The sequence below is a fragment of the Eretmochelys imbricata genome, chromosome 3 (genome assembly GCF_965152235.1).
Source record: "Eretmochelys imbricata isolate rEreImb1 chromosome 3, rEreImb1.hap1, whole genome shotgun sequence".
In the NCBI taxonomy this organism is placed as follows: domain Eukaryota; kingdom Metazoa; phylum Chordata; order Testudines; family Cheloniidae; genus Eretmochelys; species Eretmochelys imbricata.
In genome coordinates, this window is record NC_135574.1 from 55,476,719 (window position 1) to 55,490,909 (window position 14,191).

The 14,191-nt window shown below is 39.6% G+C and overlaps 1 protein-coding gene across 5 annotated transcripts in view; it reads right to left on the reverse strand.

Annotated features, from left to right (window-relative positions):
• The window catches only part of LMBRD1 (LMBR1 domain containing 1), a 241,864-nt gene that overhangs the window by 189,759 nt on the left and 37,914 nt on the right, over positions 1 to 14,191 (reverse strand). For all 5 annotated transcript variants that reach the window (XM_077812671.1, XM_077812673.1, XM_077812670.1 and 2 more), the window contains exons 4-5: positions 12,373 to 12,470; positions 8,586 to 8,653 (exon numbers count right to left, since the gene is read on the reverse strand). In XM_077812671.1, the coding sequence (XP_077668797.1) occupies positions 8,586 to 8,653; positions 12,373 to 12,470 (166 nt within the window). The remainder of the gene's footprint in view (positions 1 to 8,585; positions 8,654 to 12,372; positions 12,471 to 14,191) is intronic.

Sequence of the window (14,191 nt, forward strand, 5' to 3'; positions counted from 1 at the left end):
TATTATGATGTATTCCAGTCAGCTGTGTTACCCAGGAAAGGTGTTTGACACCTACTTGAATGAGTACAATGGTAAAGGCAGGTCTACTCTAAAAAATTTGCACCAATGCAGTTGCGCCGCTGTAGCACATCTGGTGAAGATGCTCTAAGCTAACGGGTGCTTAATAATTCCACCTCCACAAGAGACAGGAGCTATGTTGGCTGGAGAAGCTGAATGTTACTGAACGAAATAGTAAAAAGAAAAGAAGAATGGGTCAATGACAAAGTCCTTTAAGACCCTCTTGGAAAGAGAAGGCACAGAAGATATCAAAGTAAGAGGAGAGCCACCAGAGGAGGATGTAGTTGCAAGAGCTAAGTGGAGGACAATATTTCAATGATCACAGCATTATCAGCAGTGTCAAAAGCAGCCTACATGTCAGGGAAGGATAAAGCAGAACCATGAGATTTGGCCAAGACTATGTCATTCAAGACCTCAGGGAAATGCATACGGCAAAAGCCAGGACAGACTGACAAAAGGAATTGATGGCTAAGTTGTAAGTGGTACAAAGTTAGTTAAGAGAAGTGAAGTCGAAAAAAGGGATAATCAGTAGTGGAGAGAGACGTGAGGGGAATGAACTTTTTTAGGATTGAGAAAAGCCATGTTTTACTATAAAGGAAGCAACTAATTAACAAGAGACCAAGGAAAAAGATGACGGATATAATGTGGTCATTGGGGCACAAAAATGGGTTAAACAAGGAAAGTAGGTAAGAAGATACAGCATCATTGACGAGGAGGAGGAAAGAGGATTAGGCCCAATTAAGTCACTAAGATTCTCAATTACCTCTGTCTTGGCTGTCCCCACCCATGCTTTTTTCTATTAGAAAAACTGCTATTTGTTATACGGAGATTTAAAAAATGGGTCTCCACTGTACTACCAAGACCCTAGCATTGCAACATAATTCAACCCTCTTCTGGTTAAGAGCCTATAAGCAGACATTCTTTGCCATAATCTCTCACTACCCTCCAATTCTCACTAATGTCATCAGGCAGGAGAAGCCGGGGAAAAATCCTCACAAGCCCCCACCAGTCTGCTCCACAGGGGTGTGCAATGGAAGAGTAGTAACTGTACAGCCAACTGAAGATCAAGCCAACCAAAGATCACACAGAATGTGCGTAAGGCATTTAGACCTGGTTTGAACTACTGAACTGCTGCAACATCCCCAACAAATTAGCAAAGCTATAAAAACAAAGCCATGGGAAGTTGTTCTCAAGATCCTGTATATTAGCCATATTATTATTACCATATTATGTTTTATTTGTAATGCAAAAGAGAGGAACTTCCTTAGTTCTCAGAGGGTCAGCAACTTCTGGGGAGACACTTCTATGCTTAGAACAATAGGAAGTCTGTCACTGTGCCTTCCAGAATGTGGGGCACCAATTGCTTTCTGAGGATGGCTCACAAATGAGACTCCCAATAAAACTGACAGAGTCAGTTCCAGCTGTACACCTGCCATGAAAACTCACTTTGTTTAGGATAGTAGTCCATCCTTTTTAGCAGTGGCAATAGTTTCTCTCTCAACTCTAGCTTTGACTCAGATAATGCAAAACCAGAACCAACACAGCTACAGCAAAGCAAATGTATTCTATATCTCCTTGTGGATCTACAAACTTCTTTACTAAATTCTAATCATACAGAAGTGCACAAATCCACTGAAGGCAGCAGGACTGTCAGCAGTGAGGAGATAAGTGGCAGACATTAAGGTTGTACAGGTTTACAACTGGGGGTATAATTTTCATACAAGTGACGTGAGATAAGGAAAGAACCAACTTGACACAAACAAGATTGACATTTATGGACTGCAGTTAAAACTAACTTTTTATTTGAATTGCACATCAGAATTGGGCTGCTCATTTTATCTGAAGTCATTGCCACGACCAAGAAACCCGACAATGCCAAACTCCACAGTCGCTTTTCAGAGTAGACTCTCTCCATGTCTTCTCACCTGTTTTTGACTGTTGAATTATATTCCTTCTCTGGAAATCTATTAGTCACTCATAACAATTGGTCTACCCAGAACAAGGGAAAGTATAAATGCACACGGGAAGCAGAGAGAGGGTAGAAGAGAACTGAAGCATATGTTCAAAGTTCCTGTAACCAGTTTTAACTCCAAGTTTATATAAAGAGGTATTTTAAATTTTGATCCTCAAACATGAGGGATAATAATTGTAGTCTTTGGTGACTTAATTCTAGAAGCTATTGAAATTCATCTCCGTCATCTTTATTTATAGACTAATTATGGTACAACTACATTCATAGGATTTTTAAAAATTATACTGCAACAAGGAAATTTAGGATACTCAGAGTACAATTTCTGTAATTCAAACACTTTACGTGTGGTACTCAAACGATTATTTTTAGTTACAGGCATTACGTTACAGCCTTGAATTATTTTTTACACTATGGACTGCTGAGATATCCTTGTGTAGAGATGCCTCAACTAATCATATTAAGAGTCATCTAGGAATATGCTTTAAGTTTTAGGCATGCAGCTAAAGTGACTCATGGAGTAGTCATAAGCAAACCATATGCACAAGAAAACATGACAAGGCCAAACAGGTAAACAAGCAGTTTAAAAAAAAATCAACATACATATCAATATAAATAAGGTACACATGCACAGTTTAACAGTGATATTTCCATAGTATCTAGAAAAATTCAACACTCCTTAAAAATGTTGTCTTCTGGTGACAGAAGGCGTTTAGAAAGGAAAAGTAGTTATGAGCTAAGATTATCAACATTTCATTTTTGTGTTGCCATTAAAAAGCAACATTTATCCATATTTACACACATAGCTATGGTGTGGGAGATCTTTCTACTTCTTTTTCTAGGAATAAGGACATGTATACCTACTACCCTCATTCTCTGCAGAGGTTAGAAGGTTAGGGGGCATAAGGGAGAAATGCCAGACTTGCTCCTCTCTGTCTTAGGTAAGTAGCCATCCCCACCAGTTTCAGCTCCTCCTAGGAGGAAACTCTCATTGCCACAGCCAATGTTTCAAGCAACTTTAATCCCTGATTGCATCAGATACTAATCAATAACTGAGTAAATACTGACTTTTAAATTAAAAATCATTTTCTTAAAATATTTGGTTATTAGCCACAATTTTAAAAAAAATGGATTATGGCCATAGCTCACTGGGAACAGTTTTGTTTTACCAACACTACAGTGAACCCGCTGGCTCATTACTGCATAACCCCCATATTTAACTGGAGGGAAAAGATTGAGCCACAGGTCATTTTAGAAAGGTAAACATCTAGTTCAGAATCTAGCCAACAGATATTTAGTAAACCTGGAAGACACTTCTCTCCCCCACCCCCAAAAGGGTACAGGGGATCAGACAGATATCCAGAAGATTACATAGGAGCATATACAACAGACTGTGGGAGCAGCTTGAAAGCGGGTTGCACAAGGAAGATCACACAGCAGAAGAGCAAACTTAACTGGACATAACAGAACTAAGCTCTGGCCAGTGTAAGCTACACTGTGCCTACAGTAGTTATAACCTCTCCTTTCTGCCACCCCTACTGTCATAAATATAAAGGGAAGGGTAAACCCCTTTGAAATCCCTCCTGGCCAGGGGAAAGCTCCTCTCACCTGTAAAGGGTTAAGAAGCTAAAGGTAACCTCGCTGGCACCTGATCAAAATGACCAATGAGGAGACAAGATACTTTCAAAAGCTGGGAGGAGGGAGAAAAACAAAGGGTCTGTGTCTGTCTATATGTCGTCTTGGCCGGGGATAGACCAGGAATGGAGTCTTAGAACTTTTAGTAAGTAATCTAGCTAGGTATGTGTTAGATTATGATTTCTTTAAATGGCTGAGAAAAGAATTGTGCTGAATAGAATAACTATTTCTGTCTGTGTATCTTTTTTGTAACTTAAGGTTTTGCCTAGAGGGGTTCTCTATGTTTTTGAATCTAATTACCCTGTAAGATATCTACCATCCTGATTTTACAGGGGGGATTTCTTTATTTCTATTTACTTCTATTTTTATTAAAAGTCTTCTTGTAAGAAACTGAATGCTTTTTCATTGTTCTCGGATTCAAGGGTTTGGGTTTGTGGTCACCTATGCAAATTGGTGAGGCTTTTTATCCAACATTTCCCAGGAAAGGGGGGGTGCAAGTGTTGGGAGGATTGTTCATTGTTCTTAAGATCCAAGGGTCTGGGTCTGTAGTCACCTAGACAAATTGGAGAGGCTTTTTACCAAACCTTGTCCAGGAAGTGGGGTGCAGGGTTTTGGGAAGTATTTTGGGGGGAAAGACGCATCCAAACAGCTCTTCCCCAGTAACCAGTATTAGTTTGGTGGTGGTAGCGGCCAGTCCAAGGACAACGGGTGGAATATTTTGTATCTTGGGGAAGTTTTGACCTAAGCTGGTAAAGATAAGCTTAGGAGGTTTTTCATGCAGGTCCCCACATCTGTACCCTAGAGTTCAGAGTGGAGGAGGAACCTTGACACCTACTAAAAGGCCACAGAATTTAATCAAATACTTCCTGCATCAAACCCATAAACTCTAGAGGAGTTCAAGCTTCACAGACCCTGGACTTCAGAAAAGCAGACTTTGACTCCCTCAGGGAACTGATGGGCAGGATCCCTTGGGAGAATAACATGGGGGGGAAGGAGTCCAGGAGAGCTGGCTGTATTTTAAAGAATCCTTATGGAGGTTACAGGGACAAACCATCCCGATGTGTAGAAAGCATAGTAAATATGGCAGGCAACCAGCTTGGCTTAACAGTGAAATCCTTGCTGATCTTAAGCACAAAAAGGAAGCTTACAAGAAGTGGAAGATTGGACAAATGACCAGGGAAGAGTATAAAAATATTACTCAGGCATGCAGGAGTGAAATCAGGAAGGCCAAATCACACATGGAGTTGCAGCTAGCAAGAGATGTTAAGAGTAACAAGAAAGGTTTCTTCAGGTATGTTAGCAACAAGAAGTCAGTCAAGGAAAGTGTGGGCTCCTTGCTGAATGAGGGAGGCAACCTAATGACAGAGGATGTGGAAAAAGCTAATGTACTCAATGCTTTTGTTTGCCTGTCTTCAAGAACAAGGTCAGCTCCCCGGCTACTGCACTGGGCAGCACAGCAAGAGGACTGGTCACCTCCTCCCCTGTGGAGAAAGAAGTCGTTCGGGACTATTTAGAAAAGCTGGACGAGCACAACTCCATGGGGCCGGATGCGCTGCATCTGAGAGCGCTAAAGGAGTTGGCGGATGTGATTGCAGAGCCATTGGCCATTATCTTTGAAAACTCATGGCGATTGGGGGAAAGTCCTGGACAACTGCAAAAAGGCTAATGTAGTGCCCATCTTTAAAAAAAGGGAAGGAGGAGGATCCTGGAAACTACAGGCCAGTCAGCCTCACCTCAGTCCCTAGAAAAATCATGGAGCAGGTCCTCAAGGAATTCTGAAGCACTTAGAGGAGAGGAAAGTGATCAGAAACAGTCCGCATGGATTCACCAAGGGCAAGTCCTGGGGCCGGTTTTGTTCAATATCTTCATAAATGATCTGGAGGATGGTATGGATTGCACTCTCAGCAAATTTGCGGATGATACTAAACTGGGAGGAGTGGTAGATACGCTGGAGGGGAGGGATAGGATACAGAGGGACCTAGACAAATTGGAGGATTGGGCCAAAAGAAATCTGATGAGGTTCAATAAGGATAAGTGCAGGGTCCTGCACTTAGGACGGAAGAACCCAATGCACTGCTACAGACTAGGGACCGAATGGCTAGGCAGCAGTTCTGCGGAAAAGGACCTAGGGGTGACAGTGGACGAGAAGCTGGATATGAGTCAGCAGTGTGCCCTTGTTGCCAAGAAGGCCAATGGCATTTTGGGATGTATAAGTAGGGGCATAGCGAGCAGATTGAGGGACGTGATCGTCCCCCTCTATTCGACATTGGTGAGGCCTCATCTGGAGTACTGTGTCCAGTTTTGGGCCCCACACTACAAGAAGGATGTGGATAAATTGGAGAGAGTCCAGTGAAGGGCAACAAAAATTATTAGGGAACTGGAACACATGACTTATGAGGAGAGGCTGAGGAAACTGGGATTGTTTAGTCTGCGGAAGAGAAGAATGAGGGGGGATTTGATAGCTGCTTTCAACTACCTGAAAGGGAATTCCAAAGAGGATGGATCTAGACTGTTCTCAGTGGTAGAAGAGGACAGGACAAGGAGTAATGGTCTCAAGTTGCAGTGGGGGAGGTTTAGGTTGGATATTAGGAAAAACTTTTTCACTAGGAGGGTGGTGAAACACTGGAATGCGTTACCTTCCTTAGAAGTTTTTAAGGTCAGGCTTGACAAAGCCCTGGCTGGGATGCTTTAGTTGGGGATTGGTCCAGCTTTGAGTAGGGGGTTGAACTAGATGACCTCCTGAGGTCCCTTCCAACTCTGATATTCTATGATTCACTCTTGACTTGCAGACTTCAAGAGACTGAAAGCTAAGTTAGTTAAGTTATTTCAATGGCTAGTTACCCACACAAACATTTTCCATCTTATTTCTAGCCTGAATTTGTCACCTCTTCGCAGTCTCTTAAATCAGCTAAATAGATTTACAGTGAAACTAATTAAGCTCAAGCAGGTTTTCCAAACTCCAAATTATGATTGTAGCTCTTTTCTGCATTTGTTCCAATTGGTCACTATAGTTTTTGGTGTACACACATCAGAACTGGACTCAGTACTTCAGTGATATTTCTCACTAGGTCTGTATACAGTGGTAATATCTACATCTACTTGATATTCTGTCTATCCATCCAAGGATCACTTTTTAGGGTTCATCCTGTGAAGATACCATACACAGAGTTAAAGAAACTGAATGCTCCATCATACTTTAGAAACATTTAAAATACTACTTAGTGAAAGAACCTGCCATGGCACATAAACTAAGTACTGTATATACTCCGGTCAAGGTTCCTTCCCCACTCTGAACTCTAGGGTACAGATGTGGGGACCTGCATGAAAACCTCCTAAGCTTACTTTCACCAGTTTAGGTTAAAACTTCCCCAAAGTACAAACTATTTTATCCTTTGCCCTTGGACTTCCACTGCCACCACGAAACGTTTATCTGTGTTTATTTATTAGGGAAGTGTTGTTTGGAAACGTCTTTTCACCCAAAATCCTCCCAACCCTTGCACCCCACTTCCTGGGGAAGGTTTCGTAAAAATCCCTCACCAATTTGCATAGGTGACCACAGACCCAAACCCTTGGATCTTAAGAACAATGAAAAAGCAATCCGTTTCTGAAAAGTAGGATTTTAATAGAAGTAAAAAGTAAAAAAGAAATCACCTCTGTAAAATCAGGATGATAAATATCTTACAGGGTAATTAGATTCAAAACAGAGAATCCCTCTAGGCAAAACCTTAAGTCACAAAAAGATACAAAGACAGGAATATCCATTCCTTTCAGCACAGGTTATTTCCTCAGCCATTTAAAGAAATCATAATCTAACACATATCTAGCTAGATTACTTACTAAGTTCTAAGACTCCATTCCTGTTGTGTCCCCGCAAAAGCATCACCCAGACAGACAGACCCTTTGTTTTTCCCCCCCCTCCAGCTTTGAAAGTATCTTCTCTCCTCATTGGTCATTTTGGTCAGGTGCCAGCGAGGTTATCCTAGCTTCTTAACCCTTTACAGGTGAAAGGGTTTTTCCTCTGGCCAGGAGGGATTTTAAAGATGTTTACCCTTCCCTTTATATTTATGGCAACTAATTATTAAAGATGAAAAACAGGACATGGAATAATGTTTTAACTTCCGCAGAACACTATTATTTATGGGAAAGAAAAGAATTTCTTATTCCCTTACTTGAGTAATGTATTATCTCTCTCTCAAACTAAAGCCAATGAAGCCTTTACACCGAAGACAAGTATATATGTACATAAGCATGAGCCCACACTGAACTATTAGATCCCAATTCAGAAAGCATTTATGCACAGGCATAACTCTTAGCCCACCATGCACATGACTTCCTGAATTAGGGTCTTAATGTACAAATTAATTTCACAGGTTTAAAAAGGAAATCAAAGTTTAGCTATTCTCATTATATGGCCTGTGGTGTATATTATGATGTAAACTTATGACTAATTATAAGCATATTTCAGACAACTATATTAAGATTCAAGATTGCACAAAGTCAGAAAAATCCAAGTTAAAGCTGCATGCATAACTTCAATTCTGCCTCCTACGTGTATGCAACAAAATACAATAGGCAACATGAAAAAGCTGGATAGTTTTCCTCAACTATAAAAATGGATTCAAATATTTAAGATACATCCCTGAAAATCTTCAGTATGAGTCTCTCCCCCACTTAGATCTGTATATTATGAAGAATTTTTAAAAAATGAACAGAAAAAAATAAAAAAATAAAATAAAATAAAAGATCCATTGTGGGTCTGATGTTACCATAACCTACCCTAGCTTTGCTCTGGTGATTCAGGATATTAGAATCTTTATAGGGATTTTTTCTTATGATGCTATTTTTCCCTTTACCTTTTCAGTTATTTATTAATCTAATTTTTTCCTTTACCTTCACTTCAATACAAACGCATGTATATACTTACCCAATTAGAAGAAGAACTGCGCAAACCACGAGGAATCCCAGAGTATACTTGAGTGCAGTTTGAACATGCTGTATTTTAAATTAAACAAAGTTGTAATATATTTAATATTTGATTTTTTTTTTAGAACATCTGCATATTTTAATCAATAAATCACAGGATAGAATATTTAGTGGGACATGCGGTCTATAAAAATATTACTGTTTAACTAAAACGGATTTTGTTTCAAGAATGCAAAATTTCTGCCTTAGATCTAAAAAGTTGTATAGTTTGATGTTAAGAGGTAATAACCATATGAAATTAAGATCTATTACACAGTATAAGCTTGGGCAACCTGCTCTGGCCAGATGTCACTCCTTTAAATCCTCTTGAACATCTGTCTTGGGTGTGTTATTCAATAGAGAAAAAGGCACTATACTAATAGACTAATAAGAACTATGCTGCTGGTACTATGAGGTAGAGTGACAAATACAAGCATGTATCTGCAACATGCCCTAATCTGAACTCTGTAGTACTGCTATGGTGAGTTTGAGTGACATTTTCATTAGAATGAACTATTCTCTTAATGTGGCATTTGGAATAAATTCTAGTTTCAGGAGACCGCTGCTGCCTATTTTCATTTAATGGCACTCTTTTGTAACATGGCCACCCCAGAGACTAGTTACTCCTCCTAAGGAGGAGCAGGTTTTCTGACTATATGACCTCAAAGCCATTTTTGCCATTCTTCTTTTACTTCAGAGCCCAGTTACGATCAGCGCTTCAGGAAAGAATACCTGACTGTTATAGGGTGCAGTATTTATACCCTGGGTGTAAGGAAGGTTGGGATCAAGAGACTTGTTCCTTCTGCCTGACATTCTGCTAAAATGTGACTCCTACAATTGAGCATATCATGGATAATTAACATTAAGCTAAGTATTAGCTCCATGTCTAGTTGGCAGCTGGTAACAAGTGGAGTGCCCAAAGGGTTGGTCCTGGGGCCAGTTTTGTTCAATATCTTCAGTAATGATCTGAAGGATGGCATGGATTGCACCCTCAGCAAGTTAGCAGAGGACACTAAACTGGGAGGAGTGGTAGATACACTGGAGGGTAGGGATAAGATACAAAGGGACCTAGACAAATACGAGGATTGGGCCAAAAGAAATCTCGTGACGTTCATCAAGGACAAGTGCAGAGTCCTGCATTTAGGATGGAAGAACCTCATGCACTGCTACAGACTAGGGACCAAGTGGCTAGGCAGCAGTTCTGCAGAAAAGGACCTAGGTGTTACATCCAGCTTCTTGTCCACTGTAAGTCAACAGTGTGCCCTTGTTGCCATGAAGGCCAATGGCAGTTCGGGCTGTATAAATAGGAGCATTGCCAGCAGATCGAGGGACGTGATCCTTCCCTTCTATTCAGCATTGGTGAGGCCTTACTGTACTGTGTACAGTTTTGGGCCCCACGTTACAAGAAGGATGTAGAAAAATTGGGAAGTGTCCAGTGGAGGGCATTAGGGGGCTGGAGCACATGATTTATGAGGAGAGCTGAGGGAACTGGGATTGTTTAGTCTGCAGAATAGAAGAACGAGGGGGAATTTGACAGCTGCTTTCAACTACCTGAAAGGGGGTTCCAAAGAGGATGGATCTAGACTGTTCTCAATGGTACCTGATCACAGAACAAGGAGCAATGGTCTCAAGTTTCAGTCGGGAAGGTTTAGGTTGGATATTAGGAAAAACTTTTTCAGTAGGAGGGTGGTGAAGCACTGGAATGGGTTACCTAGGAAGGTGGTGGAATCTTCTTCCTTAGACGTTTTTGAGGTCAGGCTTGACAAAGCCCTGGCTGGGATGCTTTAGTTGGGGATTGGTCCCCGCTTTGAGCAGGAGGTTGGACTAGAGGACCTCCTGAGGTCCCTTCCAACCCTGATATTCTATGTTTAATATTGCAACTCAAATGGACTCCTTAATTTAGCATATTTTTAAAGTCTACTATGTGAATTAAAACAGAAGTAACCATCAACTTCTTCAAATTAAAGACTTGAAAGTTTAGAACAATGTCAGTGTAAGTTTTATTTTTAGGGCTGTCAATTAATAGCAATTAATTCACGTGATTAACTCAAACAAATTAATGGTGATTAATTGCACTGTTAAATACCACAATATCAATTGAAATTTATTAAATATTTTGGATGTTTTCCCACATTTTCAAATATATTGATTTCTATTATAACGGATACAGTGTACAGTGCTCACTTTATATTATTTGTTATGACAAATGTGCACTGTAAAAATAGTATTTTTCAACACACCTCATGCAAGTACGATACAGAGATTGCATTATTGTCGAAGTAACTTATAAATGTAGATTTTTGTTGGTACATAACTGCACTCAAAAACAAAACAGTGTAAAACTTTAGCCTACAAGTCCACTCAGTCCTACTTCTTGTTCAGCCAATCGCTAAGACAAACAAGTTTGTTTACACTTATGGGAGATACTGCTGTCTGCTTCTTATTTATAGTGTCACCTGAAAGTCAGAACAGGCATTCGCATGACACTTTTGTAGCCAGCACTGTAAGGTATTTACATGCCAGCTATGCTAAACATTCGTATGCCCCTTCATGCTTCAGCCACCATTCCAGAGGACATGCTTCCATGTTGATGCTCGTTAAAAAAAAATGCATTAATAAATTTGTGACAGTTCTCCAAGGAGTTCAGTATGTCTCCTGCTCTGTTTTACCTGCATTCTGCCATATGTTTCATGTTACAGCAGTCTTGGATGATGATCTAGCACTTGTTTGTTTTAAGAACACTTTCACAGCAGATTTGACAAAATTGAAAGAAGGTACCATGTGAGATTTCTAAAAATAGCTACTGCACTCAACCCAAGGTTTAAGAATCTGAAGTGCTGTCCAAAATCTGAGTGGGACGAGGCATATAGCATGCTTTCAGCAGTCTTAAAGAAGAGCAACACTCTGATGCGGAAACTACAGAACCTGAATCACCAAAAAAAGAAAATCAACCTTCTACTGGTGTCACCTGACTCAGTTGATGAAAATGAACACACGTCAGTCCACTCTGCTTTGGATCATTATCGAGCAGAACCCATCATCACCATGGACTTACGTCCTCTGGAATGGTGTTGAAGCATGAAGGGACATACCAATCTTTTGCACATCTGGCATGTAAATATCTTGTGACGCCGGCTATGACAGTGCCATCCGAATGCTTGTTCTCGCTTTCAGGTGATGTAAACAAAAAGCGGGCAGCATTATCTTCTGCCAGTTATAACCAAACTTGTTTGTCTGAGCAACTGGCTGAAGTAGGACTGAGTGGACTTGTAGGCGCTAAAGTTTTACACTGTTTTGTTTTTAAATGAAGTAATTTTTTTGTACACAATTCTACATTTGTAAATTCAACTGTCATGATAAAAAGAGATTACACTATTTATAATGGGGGAATTGAAAAATACCATCTTTTTTTTTTACAGTGCTAATATTAGTAATAAAAAATAAACAGAAAGTGAGCACTGTACACTGTATTCTGTGTTTTAATTGAAATCAATATATTTGAAAATGTAGAAAACAAATTTTTAAATAAGTGATATTCTGTTCTTTAATGGCGCGATTAATTGCGATTACGTTTTTTAATCGCTTGACAGCCCTATTTATTTTGTTTAAAATTAAGATCAGAGACAACGGTTCAACAAAAGGCTACTCTGAACAGTTGAAGCAGAACAGCTGTTAGACTTCATTATTTGGCTACTGTATTCAGACCTTAAGAAACAAGTCCGCACTAGGTGTGGCATAAATCAGCTTACTGAGCATGTGCTGGTATCATCTTCATCCTTCTCCTCATAATAGAAATAGACAAAAGGAATCCACAAAAACACAGAGAACAATATGATGGAATACAAAGCTGAGGAGAGAAAAAAAGCAGAGAAAAAAATTAAATCCAAGTTGTGTTGGCTTACATTGTTACACCACAACAGCTAAAAATTAACTGGTAAAGTAATCAAAATGTCTTAGAATGTCACCATTTCCTCTCATTCCAACTAAAAAAAAAGGTCATTCTGATAATTTACCTCTAGAACAAGTGGGTTGAAATTGTAGTGAGTCTAGTCATTTGCTAGCCACATAAGACATTTATTACACATCAACCATTAAGATGAACCTGTCAGGTCTCAACAAGTCATAATAACTGGTAATGCAGGTTTTCAAATGGCATGCAATTATATGATCAAAATATCTGCAATTATTCCTACGTATGTTGTCAGTCATGTGATCTTTAGAGCTATTACGTCCCAAGACTGTTTTTTGTAGAAAAAACCCAAAACATCAGTTACTGAATATGTTTCACGCACAAATAAATCAGACTCCAACCATCAGTGCTTTTGAAAACTAGTATCCTATTGCCAATATGCTCTCAGGAGTTATTAGGGAGGGAGGGGATATAGGACAGAAAACGGCAATAGCCAGGACCTTTCCTTCCTCAAAACTTCAGACCACAAAAATATAATTCTGCAACTGAGACTGAGCCCTTCCATCACAGAGGGATGAGAAGAGGAAGAAAAGAAAAGCCACCAATAGCCAAAAAACTGAAATTAGTTGCTGGATCACTCCTTTGACACTTGGAGACAAGTGTGAGTGTGGCCGTCCTCTCATTGATGGGAAAGAATCAAATGATACCCTCTCCTCTCCATTCTGCCTCATACTTCACAGTTCTGAATAGCTGACACCCACATACTTCCAGTAGCTATAGTGACAGCAAGAATGAACGGACATGTGAAGGAAGAAGCACACAATATGCATAAGATGAGGAGAGGGGGAACAGATTAGTCAGTTCTTTTACAAAGTGACAGGAAACAATATTAAGTTCATGAACTAATTAACATATTTACTTAAAGTCTTCAGAAAGTTGTCTTTCCTCAGATTACATGCTATAAACTTAGGGGAGGATGCTTGTTCTTAAAGGAAAATGAAAAATAACTTAAGAATTCAACATGCAAATCCTGTATGCACAAAATCCTCAATGCTATCTTAATGAAGTAATGACCAGCACCTTGATTAGAGTAAATCTTAGCATATTAGCACATCTGAATATAAAATGACAAAAAATTAAAGATAGGTCATTTAGGCTCATATTTAGGCTCACAGGTCATTTAGGCTCATAAATCACTCATATTATTCCTATACATTCTAAGAAATTTAAATCCAATTAACATGGAAAAAAAACAGAAATTAGTCTCAAGAAAATGCTTTGTCTGCGACAACAGAAAGGCTGTTTGGTTACTGAAGAATGTTTTGGCTGTTCATCTTAAAAACACCACTTAATATAAATTAACTTGCAGTTTATTTATATAACGTTTTCTAAATTCATAAAAACACTTATTAGCTAACTAGGTACAGCTCACAATCACTAGACCATTCCCTTCTTCAAAAGCTGGAGGAAAACAAGTTAAATCTGAATAGTCCTAAAACCATGGGGTCTGGTGGTTATGGTAGTACTGGACAGCCACATGTAAAAGCAAGCCTAAGGACTAATTTCCAGGCAGGCCATCAGTGACTCTTGAGCAACAAGTTGACACATTCCCCTTAATGATGGTCAACAACAGATCTTTGATTTTGCCAGTCCTTGTA